This window comes from Gopherus evgoodei, unplaced genomic scaffold (genome assembly GCF_007399415.2).
Source record: "Gopherus evgoodei ecotype Sinaloan lineage unplaced genomic scaffold, rGopEvg1_v1.p scaffold_31_arrow_ctg1, whole genome shotgun sequence".
Classification (NCBI taxonomy): domain Eukaryota; kingdom Metazoa; phylum Chordata; order Testudines; family Testudinidae; genus Gopherus; species Gopherus evgoodei.
In genome coordinates this window covers 4,347,973-4,363,934 of record NW_022059983.1, presented here as the reverse complement: position 1 = coordinate 4,363,934, position 15,962 = coordinate 4,347,973, and the positions used below count along the sequence as shown (strand labels likewise).

General features: G+C 57.0%; 2 protein-coding genes across 2 annotated transcripts; one reads left to right on the top strand and one right to left on the bottom strand.

Annotated features, from left to right (window-relative positions):
• Positions 1-562: 562 nt before the first annotated feature.
• Positions 563-2,398, bottom strand: LOC115640630 (single-pass membrane and coiled-coil domain-containing protein 3-like). The gene is made up of 2 exons (XM_030543531.1): positions 2,223-2,398; positions 563-1,388 (listed from the first exon to the last, which is right to left on the bottom strand). Exon 2 carries the CDS (start codon positions 1,375-1,377, stop codon positions 712-714), a length of 666 nt encoding a protein of 221 aa, XP_030399391.1. The 5' UTR covers positions 1,378-1,388; positions 2,223-2,398; the 3' UTR covers positions 563-711.
• LOC115640629 lies at positions 2,226-5,467 on the top strand. Its single transcript, XM_030543530.1, has 2 exons — positions 2,226-2,766; positions 4,470-5,467. Exon 2 carries the CDS (start codon positions 4,477-4,479, stop codon positions 5,308-5,310), a length of 834 nt encoding a protein of 277 aa, XP_030399390.1. The 5' UTR covers positions 2,226-2,766; positions 4,470-4,476; the 3' UTR covers positions 5,311-5,467.
• The last annotated feature ends 10,495 nt before the right edge of the window (positions 5,468-15,962 follow it).

The window sequence follows — 15,962 nt, the reverse complement described above, 5'->3', positions numbered from 1 at the left end:
ATCTCCTTCCTTAGAGGTTTTTAAGGCCTGGCTTGACAAAGCCCTGGCTGGGATGATTTAGTTGGGAATTGGTCCTGCTTTGAGCAGGGGGTTGGACTAGATACCTCCTGAGGTTTCTTCCAACCCTGATATTCTATGATTCTGTTTCCCCCCGTGTATAGTCAGCTTATAGATACTGATCTTTCTGAGGCATTTTGAGATCTACAGTTGAAAAACACCAGCTAGAGGGGAAGGACGGGCCCAGTGGTTGTTGGGCACTAGTCTGTGACATGGGAAACTCAGCTAATTCTCTACAGACTTCCTGTATGGGCTGGGACAACTCACTTTAGGCAGCGAGCTTCCCTTGAAATCTGTGACATTGCCTGAGTCTGCAGAGAGCCTGAGCCAATTGCTCTGAAATCAGTGGAAGTTAAGTGCTTAAATGCCTGTGAATTTCCGGGCTTCAGTTTCCCCATTTGTAGAATGGGGGCAATAGCCCTGCCCTATCCCCAGATATGGTGGGAGGATAAAGACATTAATGAGGCCTGAAGCCCTTTGAGCTCTGCTGATGAAAAGCGCTGTGTAAGAGCTAGATATCATTTATTGTGCTGGCTTTAATGGTGCTGGGCTAAGTCATGGTAGATGGGATCTGATCTCCAAGGCCTTATTTTCACAAGTAATAGTAACTTGCAGCTTGGTCTGCAGTGCTCTGAGCAGGGGATTCTCCTCCGGCTATGGCAGCTGGCAGGTGATCTTCATGATGGCTTTGTTATACTCCTTGGAGGCTGGCTTGAACTCACCCACCAGCTCACTGAGCTCCTCAATCTTCGCCTCCAGTTGGTCTCTCTCTATGGCGCCCAGGATCGCGCTGAGAATCAAGTCGACACCCACACCCAGTAACATGCCAGCCATGGCGCCAATCACGGAGGCACCGATCTTGGCCAAGACCATGGCCGTTTGGCTCAGGACTCTACCCACCACCTGTGAGAAGGCCAGCTTGATGAAGAACCCCATGGCCACGATCCCAGCGAAGCCGCTCACCACTGTGGAAACATTGCGAAGAATCAGCATCTTTGTGGCGTCAGGCTCCTGGAAATCGTGAAGCTTTCGGTAGAGATCTGGCTCCAGGTTGCTCTTCAGCTTTGCATCGATGGCCTGCAGAATGTCTTGGACGGACTTTATGGCTGTGAGGAGGATCTCGCAGTTCTCCTGGACGGTGCCCTTCGTGTTCATCTTAACGCTGTGCAACTTGCACTGACAATGCGTGTTCAAGGCTTCAATCAGCTCATTGGTGGTATCAAAATTGAGCTCTATGCAGTCGATCAGCTCCTGGTGTAACTGCACCACCGTCTTCCGCCTCGCCGGGTTGTCTGGGTACAGGATATTGATCCAGGACATTCTCGGGAAAGCTGCCAGGAGAGGAAGATGACAGAGGCATTAGCCAGAGCCCCCCACTGCGCCCTGCCCCCACAAATCACAGACTTACCCAGTGCAGAGACTCAGCTGCTATTAAAACAAAAAAGGCACCTAAAGGATCAGGGCCCTGGAGCCTAATTCTCCGTCAATCCGGGGGAGTCTAAACACCTTGGAGGTTCTAGGGTTGAAAGACTCGGGCCCTGTCTTTTCCCCCCGGCCCCAGCCCAACCACGTGGCCTCAGGAGGACTGGCTGGCTCCAGCTGGGAGGGGGAGAATCCACCCAAGCAAGCTCAGGACTCAGGCCCACTCCCCAACAGACCCTAAATTGCCAGAGATCCCCCTCGCCCCAGCAGTGTCCCAGCTCCTGCCCCAGACACCCCCACTTCTCCTCCCACACGTTACCTCCCCACATTCTCCCGATCTCTGTCCCAGCACCCAACCCCCTGCACCTCCAACTCCTCCCAGTCCCCCCAATCCATCCATCCCAGAGGCGCGGCAGCATCCCCCATCCACCCGGCCACCTCCTGCCCCAGCCGCGGCGCTTCCCAGTTCTCGGCAGCTGCATGACCTGCTCCCTCCCCCCTGCTGCCCGGGGACCCAGCTGTGGGTCAGACGCTGCAGTTTCTGGCTGGCTGCAAACTAGCGCCCCCTCCCCCCAGCCTGTGGGTGACTGATATTCTTTGTCCCTAGACTGGCATCTTGCCGGGGGCTGCAGGAATCCCCCGTTCCTGGAGGAGCCCAGTTCGCCCGGCGATCCGGGGGGCTCTCACCGCATGACCCCTGCTCCCATTTGTGCCCCTCTGCCCCGTCCGACGGGGCGAGTTACCTGCTCGCTGGGCCTGTGGGAAGCTGAGGGGCCGTTCGCCGGGGCAGAGCTCGGCTCAGCGCCGCGGGCAGCAGCCTGGGCTCTCCGGAGAGGATCCCTTGGCGGGGACGCTCTGTGCGCCCGGAGCCGGGACTCGCCTTTATAGGAGGCTGCTCCGCGCGTTCACCTCCCCGCTCAGCCTCCGCGATCCCACGGGCCGGGGCGCGGTGCCAGCGGGTGTCACACGGTCCTTCAGGTGGGTGTTACTGGGACTCAGCTGCCGCTTCGTGACTTCGGCTTCCAGTTCCCCGCCTGGTTTCCAGGAACTCGAGTCTGGCTGGTTTCCAGGTCTCGGTTTTCTCCCGGTCACGAGGGGCTGGAAAGATCCGCGATCTGCTCAATCCAGGAGCCGCCGAGCCCGGTCCGGGGAATTGCTCCCGCGCCGTCTGCCCGGTGCCAACTTTCACTGTCCGCCCCCGCCCGGGAGCTTTATAAGGAGACGCGGAGAGGCGGCGCCGTCCGCCCCTTCTCCCGCCGGACCCGCAGCCGCGCCGAGCGGCGACAGGTGAGAGCTCCGGTCCCCAGCCCGCCTGGGTCGCAGCCAGCGGGAGCAGCAGCCGGGACCCCCCCCCCCTCGCCCAATCCGAGCTGGCTGCGGAGAGCCTGGACACCCCTCCCCCCCAAATCCGAGTTGGCTGCGGGGAGCCAGGCCGCCCCCCCCCCCGAATCCGAGCTGGCTGCGGAGGGCTGGGACCCCCCCCAAATCCGAGCTGGCTGCGGAGAGCCTGGACACCCCCCCAAATCCGAGTTGGCTGCGGGGAGCCAGGCCGCCCCCCCTCCGAATCCGAGCTGGGACCCCCCCCCCAAATCCGAGTTGGCTGCGGGGAGCCAGGCCGCCCCCCCTCCGAATCCGAGCTGGCTGCGGAGAGCCGGGCCGCCGCCCCCCACACCCCGCGCCCGCTCCCAGGCCGAGCTGGCTGCGGAGAGCTGGGTCCCCCGCCCCTTCCCCAGTCTGAGCTGGCTGCGGAGGGCTCCTCCTCGAAGTATGGTACTCCTAGATCTCACGACCCCCCTCCATAGTAGCCTCGCACGCACCCCCTTCTGGGGCAGGACCCCCAGTTTCAGAAACGTGGACGTTTCCGAAATGATCTTCTTCAGGGGATGCAGATCACTTCCACCCTGCAGCACCACTGGTCCACAGCAACGCATCTAGCTGCTTGGGTACCCCGGGGAACCTTTCCGGGTGCAGCCCTGCCCAGAGCTGGAACCCGCAGCCAGCCGCCGGCCCCTGGGTGCAATGCAGCCCTTCAGGGTATGTCTGCATTGCAATTAAACACCCATGGCTGGCCTGCCTAGGCCCTGCTGAGAGCTGGAACCAGCCGCGGGCCCCTGGGTGCAATGCAGCCCTTCAGGGTATGTCTGCATTGCAATTAAACACCCGTGGCTGGCCTGCCTCGGCCCGGCTGAGAGCTGGAACCAGCCGCACCCCCTGGGTGCAATGCAGCCCTTCAGGGTATATCTGCACTGCAATTAAACACCCATGGCTGGCCTGCCGGGCTGCAGACTGGCAGTGTAGACCTGCAGGCTTGGACTGGAGCCCAGGTGGTGGGACTGTGCGTGGTGGGACGCTCCCAGAGCCTGGCCTCCAGCCTGAACCCAGATGTCTACATGCCAATTTTTAACCCCGCAGCCTGAGTCAGACCAGACGCCACCGTTCCAAGGGGCTTTTAATACAGTGTCAATGTACCAGAGACTCCCCCATCACTTCAACACACCCTATCCCCTGGCTCCCCCCCAATGGTGCACTGCCTCCGGTTCGCAGCATGGCTCTCTTGGGGCCCACAGCAAATGCAAAGTGGGTAATGGACTGACGTGCTTTGCATGCCCCGTCTAGCACAGCAGTGCCCCTGTACCTCAGCACCACTGGCAGGCAGGGACAGTTCCTGCCTGACAGCCGTTAGTTAGAGAGAGTCATGCCCTGGAGCATGAGAGTGTTTAATCTTATTAAACTTAAAAAAAAATCTTTTCTAATGTCATTCTGGCTCTCCTCATTAGCCATATAAATGTCAGATCCCTTTCTGGGTCTTGCTAGGCTCTCGGCATCAGCAAGATCATGAGGCAGGGAGTTCCACAGGCAAATCTCAGGGTTGTTGTGAAACAACGTTCCCTCTACTCCATTCCATCACACATCCCCCTGGCCTTGCACTGGGGATCCTGGAGGGGAAACTCTTTCAGCCCCTCACTTGTGCTCTCTGCTTTGTTTCCCAGCCTCGCGATGCTCTCCCTGTTCTCCGGCACAGAGAGCGAAAGAGAGAGGCTCGTGCGCGCCAGCCAGTCCCTGCTCGACTCCCTGGAAGGATGCATCTTGGCCACTCACGCTCTGCTCCACATCCTCAACCAGCACCTTGACACCAGTGTGTCCCTGGAACCGGTGGGGGGCAGCGTCAGCGTGGGGGAGAACTTGGAGCGCCTGCTGCGGGCAGCATGGGAGATGCACGCCACGGCAGAGCAGACGGACAGACATGTGCGGAAGAACGCCAGCCGGGACCTGTATGCCCGCATGGCCTCCCCCCACACCCCGCTGCAGGAGAAGGGGGCCATCGTCCGGGACTTCCACCAGGCCACCATGGGGATCTTCGGCAGCGTGGGTGGCCCCGTGGTGGCCGTGCTACTGCAGAACGCCGGCCTCCCCGAGAGGCTGGAGGCGGCTCTGCGGGAGGCGGAGGCCTCCCCGGTGCTGTGCCTGCCGATGGACACCCTGCTCAGGAGCAGCGAGGAGATCGCCAGGGCTGTTTCTGCTTGTGCCACCCCTGGGGGCCCAACAGGGAAAACGGCTGCAGAGCCCCCCGAGAATGGCCCCGTCTCTGGGACCGGCACGGTGCAAAATCTGAGGGGCTACCTGCCCGATGTCCTCACGGGGCGTCGTGCTAGGAACGCCCTGGCTGCAGCCGCCCGGCATCTGGAGCAGACGCTCCAGGCGCTGGCACCGGCCTGCAAGTCTTTCCAATTGATAGCTGCCGCGGCTGAGGTCTACATGGCCCTGATCTCGGAGCAGCAGCCGGGAACGGGAGAGGGGCCGGGCCAGAATCCTGCCGGCGTCGCCCATTGAGCTGCACAGGCAGAGCCATGACAGCGCCCCCTCGCCGCGGCACATACATGGGCAGGCTTTGCCCCGGGCTCTGCTGCGGTTAATGAGCCTGGCAGAGCCCAGCATGTGGGGCTGGTAGCCAGGAACCACAGCAAATAAAGGGAACTGAGCAAAACTGCGGGCCTGAGTCTTACTGGTTTGTCCTGGCTGGCGTGCTGGCCCAACGGCCTTAGAACCAGACTCCCCTCCTGGCCTCTGGTGTAAATCAGGAGTAACTTGGGGGGTGGGGGGACAATGGCGCCAATTCCCCTTCACTCTGGTGTAAATCAGGAGAAAGTCAGGAGTGGGGGGGTCAAAGACCTGAACCACAAATGTTCTGGTTACAGTTATTTTTCCTTCAATTTTGTGTGTGTGTGTAGGGGGTCGGGGGGGCGGGGGCGTTTGACGAAAAAACAAAAGAATAAAAAAAATCATTTTCAAAACCCCTTTCTGGTAAAAATAAAAACCCAGGTGGTGGTTTGGGCTGAAAGTTTGTGGTTTGGGTTTTATAAAACTTCCTTTTTTTTTAACATAAAGGCGTTGAAAACCTTAACCTGATTTTTCTTTGTTACTTCAAAATTGACAGGTTGCTCCCAGCTTTGGTTCCAGGGTTTTTCCCGGTTTTTGCAAACTGCCTCGTTTCATGTGCAAACAGGGAGCCCAGATCCCCTGATATCAGGGGCTTTGTCTGAGACGCCCCCCCCTCAGACCAGGCATGATGGGGGGTGGCCAAGGGTGGGTGTGAGTCAGAGCTCATTCCACAGCAGGGTCTCCCAGCCCCTGTGGGGGTCAGGTCTGGGCTTTGACCCGGCCTGTGGCACTTTGGGCTTGGCCGGGCCAGAACCCACCTGCCCACAGGGCCCGAGGTTGGAGCAGGGGGTCTGGAGTTGCGCTGCAGCGGAACCAGCACCAGGGAGCAGATGCCGGGGTCAGGGAGTCACAGGGCTGGTGCTCTGGGACAGTCTCTGGGGGTCCTACAGCCGGCCAGCCCCCCTTAGGGTCTCGCTGTGTCACTAGGGGAAGCCACTTGGCTTCACCACATCCTGGGACCCAACCTGGGCACCTCCAGCCCCCTCGCTCCCTCCAGCGACTCCGCCTGAGACGGCACCTAAGGGATACCTGAGGGTGATACCCAGTCCTCGGTCAGTCCAGAGAGCCGGAAGCTGCAGCCTAGGGTGTGAGCAGATCCGAGCCCCAGCCAAACATGTCCACCCTCGGCCCCCGCTCTTCCAGCTGGCTTCCTGCAATGCAGGGGGGGCATCACCCTGGGCATTAGTTACTAGGTTGGAAATGTCCCAGCAGGTTGGCTTTGCCATTGTCTTTGTGGAGTTGCCAGCGATTGGCCCCAAGTCGAGAAAGCCAGGATCTGCTGCCCTGGGTGGTAGCCTGCCCCAGAGAAAACTGATCTTTTCCAGCCCCTAGGGGTCAGCGTGGTACATAGGGGAAACTGAGGCACACACGGTCTTCACACAAACCAGTGCAGACACTTCCCACTGCGCTACTCATGCAGGTGCAACCTGAGACTCACAGGAAACATGCGTGAGCTGAACTCTCATGACTGCCAGCTGGCATGGACACAGCCACGAGCCTGAATAAATCCATCGCCCCCATGTATCTTGGGTGTGGGGCGACACACACAAACAGAGTGGGGCTCGTCCTCTCCAGCAGGGGGCAGCAGGGACACACACAGAGAGCATCTCTATGTCCAAGGGGTTCCTATGTGCATCAGATAAGTGCTCCCACCCCCAGAGCTTCCCCTCATGTGACTGGGGTATGTGCCCCAGCCTGCTGGGTGAAGTGGTGTCTAATGGTTAGAGCAAGGGGCTGGGAGCTAGGACACCTGGGTTCTTTCCTGGCTCTGGGAAGGGAGTGAGGTCTAGTGGGTAGAATAGGAGACTATGTGCCAGGACTCACTGCAGCCAGAGGGTTTTTGGCAGTTCTGCCAGGGTCATTACATATTTGTGGGCCCATCTTCTAGTCCCTGCCCGGCCCACTTGCCCTACTGGGTGGCAGTGAAGAGGCATCAAGCACCTGATGGTTGGGGGGAGGAGAGAGGAGGAGATCTGAGAGCCACAAGCAGGACCCAAGCCCATGTGTCCATCCCGGCTTGTTGGCTCTGGGCCACGGCCCAGCCCCTCACCCACATTCGCTACCATTCCCCTGCGCTGGACCCGCAGCTTGAAGTTTTGGGATTCCGCAGCCTGGCCCCAGGTGCTCCATATACTGGCTGGAATCACCCTGGGGTAAATCTGGAGTAATGTCATGGGGGTCGATTCCCTTCTCCCTCACTTGGGGGTAAATCATTTCTGTAGCTCTTCTCAGAACCCTCCCCAATTGTCCAATGTCCTGTTTGATGCCTGGCTCCTCCCAAGAGCTGGGTGCAGTCTCCAGTCATGGTCTCCCCCATGCTGTATCCAGAGGGGACCCCAGCTCCTATTCTCTAATCCCCTGCATCTCCATCCCAGTGCCGCACTCCTCCTCTCGTCCAGGAAGCTCCAGCCCAGTGGGTTCCACCAGGATCTCTGGGTCCTTCCCGAATCGTTGCTTTCCAGGATACAGCCCCAATCGTGTAAATCCTACCCACAACAGTTGTGTCCCTCTCTTAGCCAATGCACTGGGGGCTTATGGTGGGTTGATTCTCCTTCAAAATCTAATGATTTGTCCCAGGTCACATTTGGAGTTGGTGGCAGATTCGAAACCAGATCTCCTGGATCTCTAAACACGAGGCTGGCCATCATAAAAGAGTCTGTAGCGAATTAAGGATGTTAGCAATTTACATTCATGGGCAGTGCTATGGCCAGTGGGATATGCCACCCCATAGAATGCACAACCATTGGGAGACGCCACCTCTCAGAGTGCTTGGCCGTTGGGGGAGACAGCATTGCTCTCTGATGCTCCTTTCATCAATCGTGGGTGCCAAGAGGAGTTGATTTGGCACCAACCATTGGGGATCCGCCAAGCAACACGTCTAAGCCTCGCTCCTGTACCTGACGTGACCCCCACACGACAGGAATGGTGCCGGGTGAAATGAGGACAACCCGCCAATAGCAGGTAGTTAGGCTGGGGAAGGAAGGACACTTTCTGTGGCCCAGAAACCCTGCTCCCCAGCTGGGAGGGGGTTTAATGCTAGAGAGCGTTGGGAGAAGGACGAGGCGGGGAAGGATCGATCTGGATGCACCATTAACATGGGTGGAGATTGGGGGAGAGCATGGCGGCCCCAGCCCCCCAAACTGGATACGACCCAGAGGCGAGGTGTGGGGAGGCACCTAGATTTCTCCCTTGCAGTTGGTCCTGCTTCCTCCCCACAGAGGAACGTTGCAGGGGGGGGGAAGGGGTGACGCCAAGAGCTCTGTCTTGGGCTGTGTACAGGGAAGGCAGCAGAGCAGCGACCCGCGGCATAGCTGCACTTTGTATGGAACCATCTTCTGTTGCGGAGGGAGAGAAGCTTTCGCTTGGCTGTTGGATGCACTCTAGGCTAAACAACTCCAAATGCTGGTCCCATGGCTGTGCTGCCATGCACAAATTAAGGGCGGCCAGAGTTTGTTTGGTGACTGAGAGCCAGCCCTGCTTCCTGACTATCTCCCATTTCTGGGAAAGGGGCAGCTCCGCCTGTTGCTTTTGGTTTCCATCAGAGTCAGATGAAAATGCAGGCTCCAAACTGGCTCCTGAGACAGTCACAAGCTCCCTGTAAATCAGACGGGACTGTCTGAGGGATGACAAAGACAGTTACTCACCTTTGTAACTGTTGTTCTTCGAGATGTGTTGCTCAAATCCATTCCAGTTAGGTGTGTGCGCACCGCGTGCACGTTCGTTGGAAGACTTTTTACCCTAGCAACACTTGGTGGGTCGGCTGGCGCTCCACCTGGAGTGGCGCCGCTATGGCACCGGATATATACCCCAGCCTACCCAGCCACCCTTCAGTTCCTTCTTGCCGGCTACTCCGACAATGGGGAAGGAGGGCGGGTGTGGAATGGATATGAGCAACACATCTCAAAGAACAACAGTTACAAAGGTGAGTAACTGTCTTTTCTTCTTCGAGTGCTTGCTCATATCCATTCCAGTTATGTGATTCCCAAGCCTTACATAGGCGGAGGGGTCGGAGAGAGATATGGCAGAATGCAAAACAGTTGAGCCAAAGGCTGCATCATCTCTAGACTATTGGACTAGAGCATACTGCGAAGCAAAGTGTGGACTAAGGACCAGGTAGCTGCGTGACATATCTCCTGGATTGGTACATGGGCCAGGAAGGTGGCTGATGATGCCTGAGCTCTGGTAGAATGTGCAGTGAGATGGCCCAAGGGAACATGAGCCAGGTCATAGCACGTGCGGATGCACGCCGTCACCCAAGAGGAGATCCTCTGGGAGGAGACAGGTAGGCCTTTCATTTGGTCAGCCACTGCAACAAAGAGTTGGGGCGATTTCCGGGAGGGCTTCATCCTATCCATATAAAAAGTGAGCACCCTACGGACATCTAAGGAATGTAACTGCTGTTCCTGTTGAGATGAATGAGGCTTCGGGAAGAAGACCAGAAGGAAGATGTCCTGATTGGTATGGAAGGTCGACACCACCTTAGGGAGGAACGCCGGATGCGGTCGCAACTGTACCTTGTCCTTGTGAAAGACAATATAAGGTGGGTCCACCATTAGCGCTCAAAGCTTGGAGACACGTCTGGCCGATGTAATGGCTACTAGGAAAACTGTCTTCCAGGACAGGTATAGCAGCGAACAAGTTGCCAACAGCTCTAATGGTGGAAACATAAGCCTGCTTAGGACTAGATTGAGGTGCCAGGTAGGGGCAGGGCGGCGTACTTGGGGGTAGAGGTGCTCCAGGCCTTTGAGAAATCTAGTAACTAAAGGGTGGGAAAACACAGAGTGGCCACTCTCCCCTGGATGGAATGTGGAGATGGCTGCCAAGTGCACCCTCAGAGATGATGTCGCCAGGCCCTGCTGCTTAAGGGACCAGAGGTAGTCCAATATAGTGGGGATCGAGACCTGAGAGGGAGTAGTATTCTGCAGTACACACCAGCAGGAGAAACGTTTCCACTTGGCCAGATATGTTGACCGAGTGGAAAGCTTTCTGCTATTCAGGAGTATATGTTGTACTGGAGCAGAGCAGCGTAACTCCGACCTATTTACCCATGCAGGAGCCACGCCGTGAGGTGGAGGGCCTGCAGGTCCAGGTGGCAAAGATTGCCGTGGTCCTGCGTTATGAGGTCCAGGTGGAGAGGCAGGGTAATTGGGTTGGCTATGGACAAGTTGAGCAGTGTGGTGGACCAGTGCTGTCTGGGCCACGCTGGCATGATCATGATTAGGTGCGCTCTGTCCCTGCGGAGTTTTATCAGGACCTTGTGAACCAGCGGGAACGGAGGGAAGGCATAGAGCAGCCGGTGCTCCCACGACATGAGGAATGTGTCCGAGATTGATCCCAGTGAAAGACCCTGGAAGGAGCAGAACACTTGGCATTTCCTGTTCGTGCGAGAGTCGAAGAGGTCTATGTGGGGAAAGCCCCATTTCTGGAAGATCGAAAGAATAACATCTGGTCTTATCGACCATTCGTGACAGAGGAAGGATGTGCTTAGCTGATCTGCGAGAGTCTTCCGAACCTCTGGGAGAAAGGATGCTACTAGGTCTATTGAGTGGGCTATGCAGAAGTCCCAGAGTCAGATGGTCTCCTGACAGAGGGGAGAAGATCGAGTCCCTCCCTGTTTGTTGATATAATACATGGCCGTTGTGTTGTCTGTAAACACCGAGACACAACGGCAGTGTAGATGCTGCTGGAATGTCTGGCAAGCCAGACGGACTGCTCTCAGCTCTCGGACATTTATGTGAAGCATCAGCTCCTGTGATGACCAAAGGCCCTGCGTGCAAAGGTGTCCGAAGTGAGCCCCCCATCCGACGGTGAGGGCTGTGGCGGATGGAACGGTAACCCTGCACATACCGGGGAGGGTGTTAGCCACCAGACGAGGGAGCGTAGAGTGCTCGAGGGAATGGTGACTATTGTGTCTATCGGGTGCCTGCCCTGATGGTAGACCGAATTGATCCACGTTTGGAGGGGTCGGAGGCGAAGCCTGGTATATTTGGTCACATAAGTACAGGCAGCCATGCGACCTAGGAGACCGAGACAGGTGTGAGCCAAGGTCATCGGGAAGTTCTGCAAACCTTGAATGATCGATGCCATTGCCTGGAATCACGGCTGAGGTAGGTAGGCCTTGGCTAGATTGGAGTCCAGGGTAGCTCCTATGAAGTCTAGCCTTTGTGTGGGGACCAGTGTGGATTTCTCCACATTGAGCATCAGGCCTAAGGGTGTGAATAGGTCCCTGACAATGTCTATATGCTATCTGACCTGTGTCTCGGAGGTCCCTCTGATGAGCCAGTCGTCCAGATACGGGAATACGTGTATCCGCCGTCGGCGGAGGTGTGCGGCGACTATGGCCATGCACTTTGTAAACACCCTTGGGGCCGTGAAGAGGCCAAAGGGGAGGACCCGTGAACTGGAAGTGCTGGTGGTTGGCTACAAAACGAAGGTACCTCCTGTGTGGAGGAAAAATGGCGATGTGAAAGTACGCATCCTTCATATCGAGGGCAGCATACCAGTCTCCAGGATCCAAGGACGGGATAATGGTCCCCAGGGAGACCATGCAGAACTTCAACTTTATCATGAAATTGTTGAGGCCTCGCAGGTCTAGGATGGGCCTGAGGCCTCCTTTAGACTGGGGATCAGAAAGTACCGGGAATAAAACCCTTTGCCCTTCTGGTTTTGAGGTACCTCCTCTATTGCTCCTATGGCGAGGAGCGTCTGCACCTCTTGGAGGAGGAATAGCTCGTGAGAGGGGTCCCTGAAGAGAGACTGGGTTGGAGGGTGGGAAGGTGGGGGTGAAACAAATTGGAGGTGGTATCCTTGTTTCACCGTGCGTAGGACCCATAGGTCTGAGGTCAATTGGGACCACGCCGGGAGGAAGTAGGAGAGGCGGTTGGAGAAGGGAGGAAAAGGATCCTGTCCTGAAACTGATACGCTGTCCTCGGGTGTACCTTCAAAAGGCAGATTTAGGCTCCAGTGGTGGTTTTGAGGAGCCGTGGTTTTGGCCGTGGTTTTGGCCCCCTTGGGGTCTGGACAGCCGTCTACAGCCACCCCGCCCGCGCCGTCTGCTAAAGCCTTGCCTGTGTCTGGGCACAAAGTACGGGCGGTGAGTCTGGGGACGGAAAGGTCTGCATTGGGTCACAGGTGTATGCATGCCCAAAGAGCTCATGATGACCCTGTTGTCTTTCAAGCTTTGTAGCCTGGGGTCAGTCTTCTCCGAGAACAGACCCTTACCGTCGAAGGGTAAGTCCTGGATGGTATATTGTAATTCAGGCGGGAGGTTGGACACCTGTAGCCAAGAGATGCGTCTCATGGTGACGCCGGAGGCCAGAGTTCTGGCTGCCGAGATGGTCGCATCTAGAGAAGACTGGAGGGAGGTTCTGGCCACTTTTTTCCCCTCCTCTAGGGAGTCCGAGAGGAGTAGCTCTGTATATCTACCTACCTCTGCCCAGGTGTTGTAGCTATAACGGCTCAGCAGAGCCTGCTGATTTGCCACCCGGAGCTGTAGGGCGCCTGCTGAATACACCTTGCGGCCGAGTAGGTCCATTCGCCTAGCCTCCTTTGACTTTGGGGCTGGCTCCTGTTGGCCATGGCGCTCCCTCTCGTTGACTGATTGGACAACCAGTGAGGAGGGAGGAGGGAGGACATATAGATACTCGTACCCCCGAGAGGGTACCATGTATTTGCACTGGACCCCCTTTGCTGTAGGAGGGATGGAGGCTGGGGACTGCCATAAGGTGTCTGCATTAGCCTGGATGGTCCTGATGAAGGGCAAAGCCACCCTAATTGGGTCATCTGCCGACAAGATGCTCACTACAGGGTCCTCGACCTCCGGGACCTCCTCCACCTGGAGGTTCATGTTGAGCGCTACTCTCCTGAGGAGGTCCTGATGGGCTCTTAGGTCTATTGGAGGCAGCCCCGAAGAGGAAGTCCCTGCCACTGCCTCATCTGGAGAGGAAGAAGATCAAACGCCAGGGACAAGCGGATCCTGTATGGCCTCTTGCTCATGCGCCGGTTCCTGCTCCAGTGGCACCAGGGAACCCGGTGGCTGGACTAGTGGTTCCTCCGTCCCGGGTGGAGGAGGACAACTAACTGTGGCCTCTGGTGCTCAGTGCTCTGATGAAGCTGAGCTGGCTGGAACTAGCGGAGCACCTTGGGCCTGGTGGTACGCCCAAGGTGTCCAAAAGGACCACTGGTGAGGTCCTGGGTCCTGAGCCCGGGCTTCTTGAAACACTCCGGTGGGCACATCGGAATCACGGTCTTGGCCATAGTAGCTGTCCGTGTGGGAGGACACCAACATATGCCTGGATGGCCATGGAGGAGCGGAGAAGCCTTGTGCAGATGTTCTAACGGACCTAGCTCCCCTCGGTATCGGGGACCGGTGCCGGGATGCATATCGGTACCGGGATCGAGAGCGGGACCTGCGACCAGATCAGTGCCGGGAGGTCGACCGAGATCTCGAATCCCGGCGTCATGAATGGCTTTGGGAGGCATGGTGCCTGGAGCGGTGCCGAGAACTGGAGTGGCGCTGCGGGTAATGAGCCGGTTAATTCAGCTGCTACGGTGGACTTCCAACCAGTCCACGAGTCTGACCAGTGCCGTGTAGTAGAACGATGCCGGGACTGTGAGTGGCGTTGAGAGCGGGAGTGCCGTCTGGACCTGAAGGGTCTGCAGGACCGCGACCATGAGCGGTGCCGGTCCACTGCACCAACAGAAGGTGGTCTAATCAAGGTCGGCTTGCCTACGGATTGGATTACCCTCACCCACGGTGCCAGGGTAGAGGCAGTGCCGAGTCTGTCAGGGCGATCAGGTCTCTTGCAGCTGAGAACACCTCTGGTGCGGACAGCATGGTGAGCTCTACCATGGCATGTGCTGGGGAGCTAACAGGCACCGGACTTGATGGCGCTTGTGGGACCAGAATCGAATAAGTCGATTTTGTCGGTGCCGCAGCAGGTGTCGGCGCCGGGCGAGCCGACTTAGGCATACTCTCTGGCTGCGGTGTGGTCGGTGCCCACCCAGCAGGAGTCTTGGCCTTCCTCGACCTCGGGGAGAGGGAGCGTCGTTGAGCCGACTTCGGTGCCGGCGACGTCCGGTGCCGTGAGTCCTTGAGTGTACTGGTGCGGTCTGGTGCCGCAGAGGTGCTTCTGCTTACCGGCTGACCAGCGCTTGGTGCCGAAAGTAGAGGGGTGAGGGCTGCCTCCATGAGGAGCTGTTTGAGCCTGATGTCCCGCTCCTTTTTTGTTCTCGGCTTGAAAGACTTGCAAATGGGGCACTTAGCGGTCAAGTGCGATTCCCCAAGGCACTTCAAACAGGAGTCGTGCGGATCTCCTGTCGGCATCGGCTTGTGGCAGGCCGAGCATGGTTTGAAACCCGGTGAACCGGGCATGGGCTCCAGCACCGGGTGCGGGGAAGGGGCTACTCCCTGAACCCCGCTAACTATTACTAAGCTAACTATGCTAGTAAAGAAAAAAAAGTATAACTATATATATATATATATAAAAGAATTATAACTATATAACTATATACACGATAATGAACGAGAAACTACAAGTAGCTAGGGAAATGGAGGTCAGCTAAGCCACTCTCCACTGTTCCAACCACCGACACGGGCAGTAAGAAGGAACTGAGGGGCTGTTGGGTCGGCAGGGGTATATATCCGATGCCATAGCGGCGCCACTCCAGGGGGCGCCCAGCCGACCCACCGAGTGTTGCTAGGGTAAAAAGTATTCCAAACAATATATACGTGGTGTGCGCGCACACCTAACTGGAATGGATATGAGCAATCACTCGAAGAAGAAGATGCTCCTTTGCCTTCACCTTGCAAACTCAGATCTTGTCTACACTAGAGTTTTGTCATAAAAATATTATCAACGACCAAAAAGCATTATACCAACATCGGTAGTGCATGTTCACACTACGCTGCGTGTGCTGACAGAGCTAGGGTCGGATTAACTTTTTGTGGGCCCTCTGACAAACGTACTGTGGTTGTGATTGGCCCCTTCCAAGTGTGGGCTTGGTGTGACAGCACCACTGATGTGATATTGCCGGGATGGGGATGAAAACGTTCAGTGTATCATCAGCTCTCAATCTGAGTTTCCTGACCTGCTGTGTGCCATGGAAAGAAACAACATCAGATTATTTCTGGCATTCACGGAACAACTGAGCACGGTGGACCATCACTTTTGGGCTCATGAAACAACCACTCAGTGGTGGGATCACGTCGTTACGCGGGTCTGGGATGACGAGCAGGGACTGCAGAACTTTTGGATGAGGAAAGCCACATTCACGGGACTGTGTGCTGAGCTCGTCCCAGCCTTCTGGAGCAGGGACAGCCAAGTGAGAGCTGCTCTGTCAGTGGAGAAGCACGTGGCGATACCCTTGTGGAAGCTGGTGATTCCAGACTGCTGCCGCTCATTGAGGAAGTCCACCGTAGGGGCTGCATTAACATAAGAATGAAGAGCCTCCAAACAGTCCCCATTGGTCTGTGGAAGGGAAGAGAAAGAGGATATAGTTACATAACCACTACCTGAACTACCACTCCCTTCCTTTATCCAAGG

Coding starts and splice junctions, on each gene's coding strand:
- LOC115640630 (XM_030543531.1), bottom strand. CDS start 1,377: ATGTCCTGGATCAATATCCTGTACCCAGACAACCCGGCGAGGCGGAAG.
- LOC115640629 (XM_030543530.1), top strand. CDS start 4,477: ATGCTCTCCCTGTTCTCCGGCACAGAGAGCGAAAGAGAGAGGCTCGTG.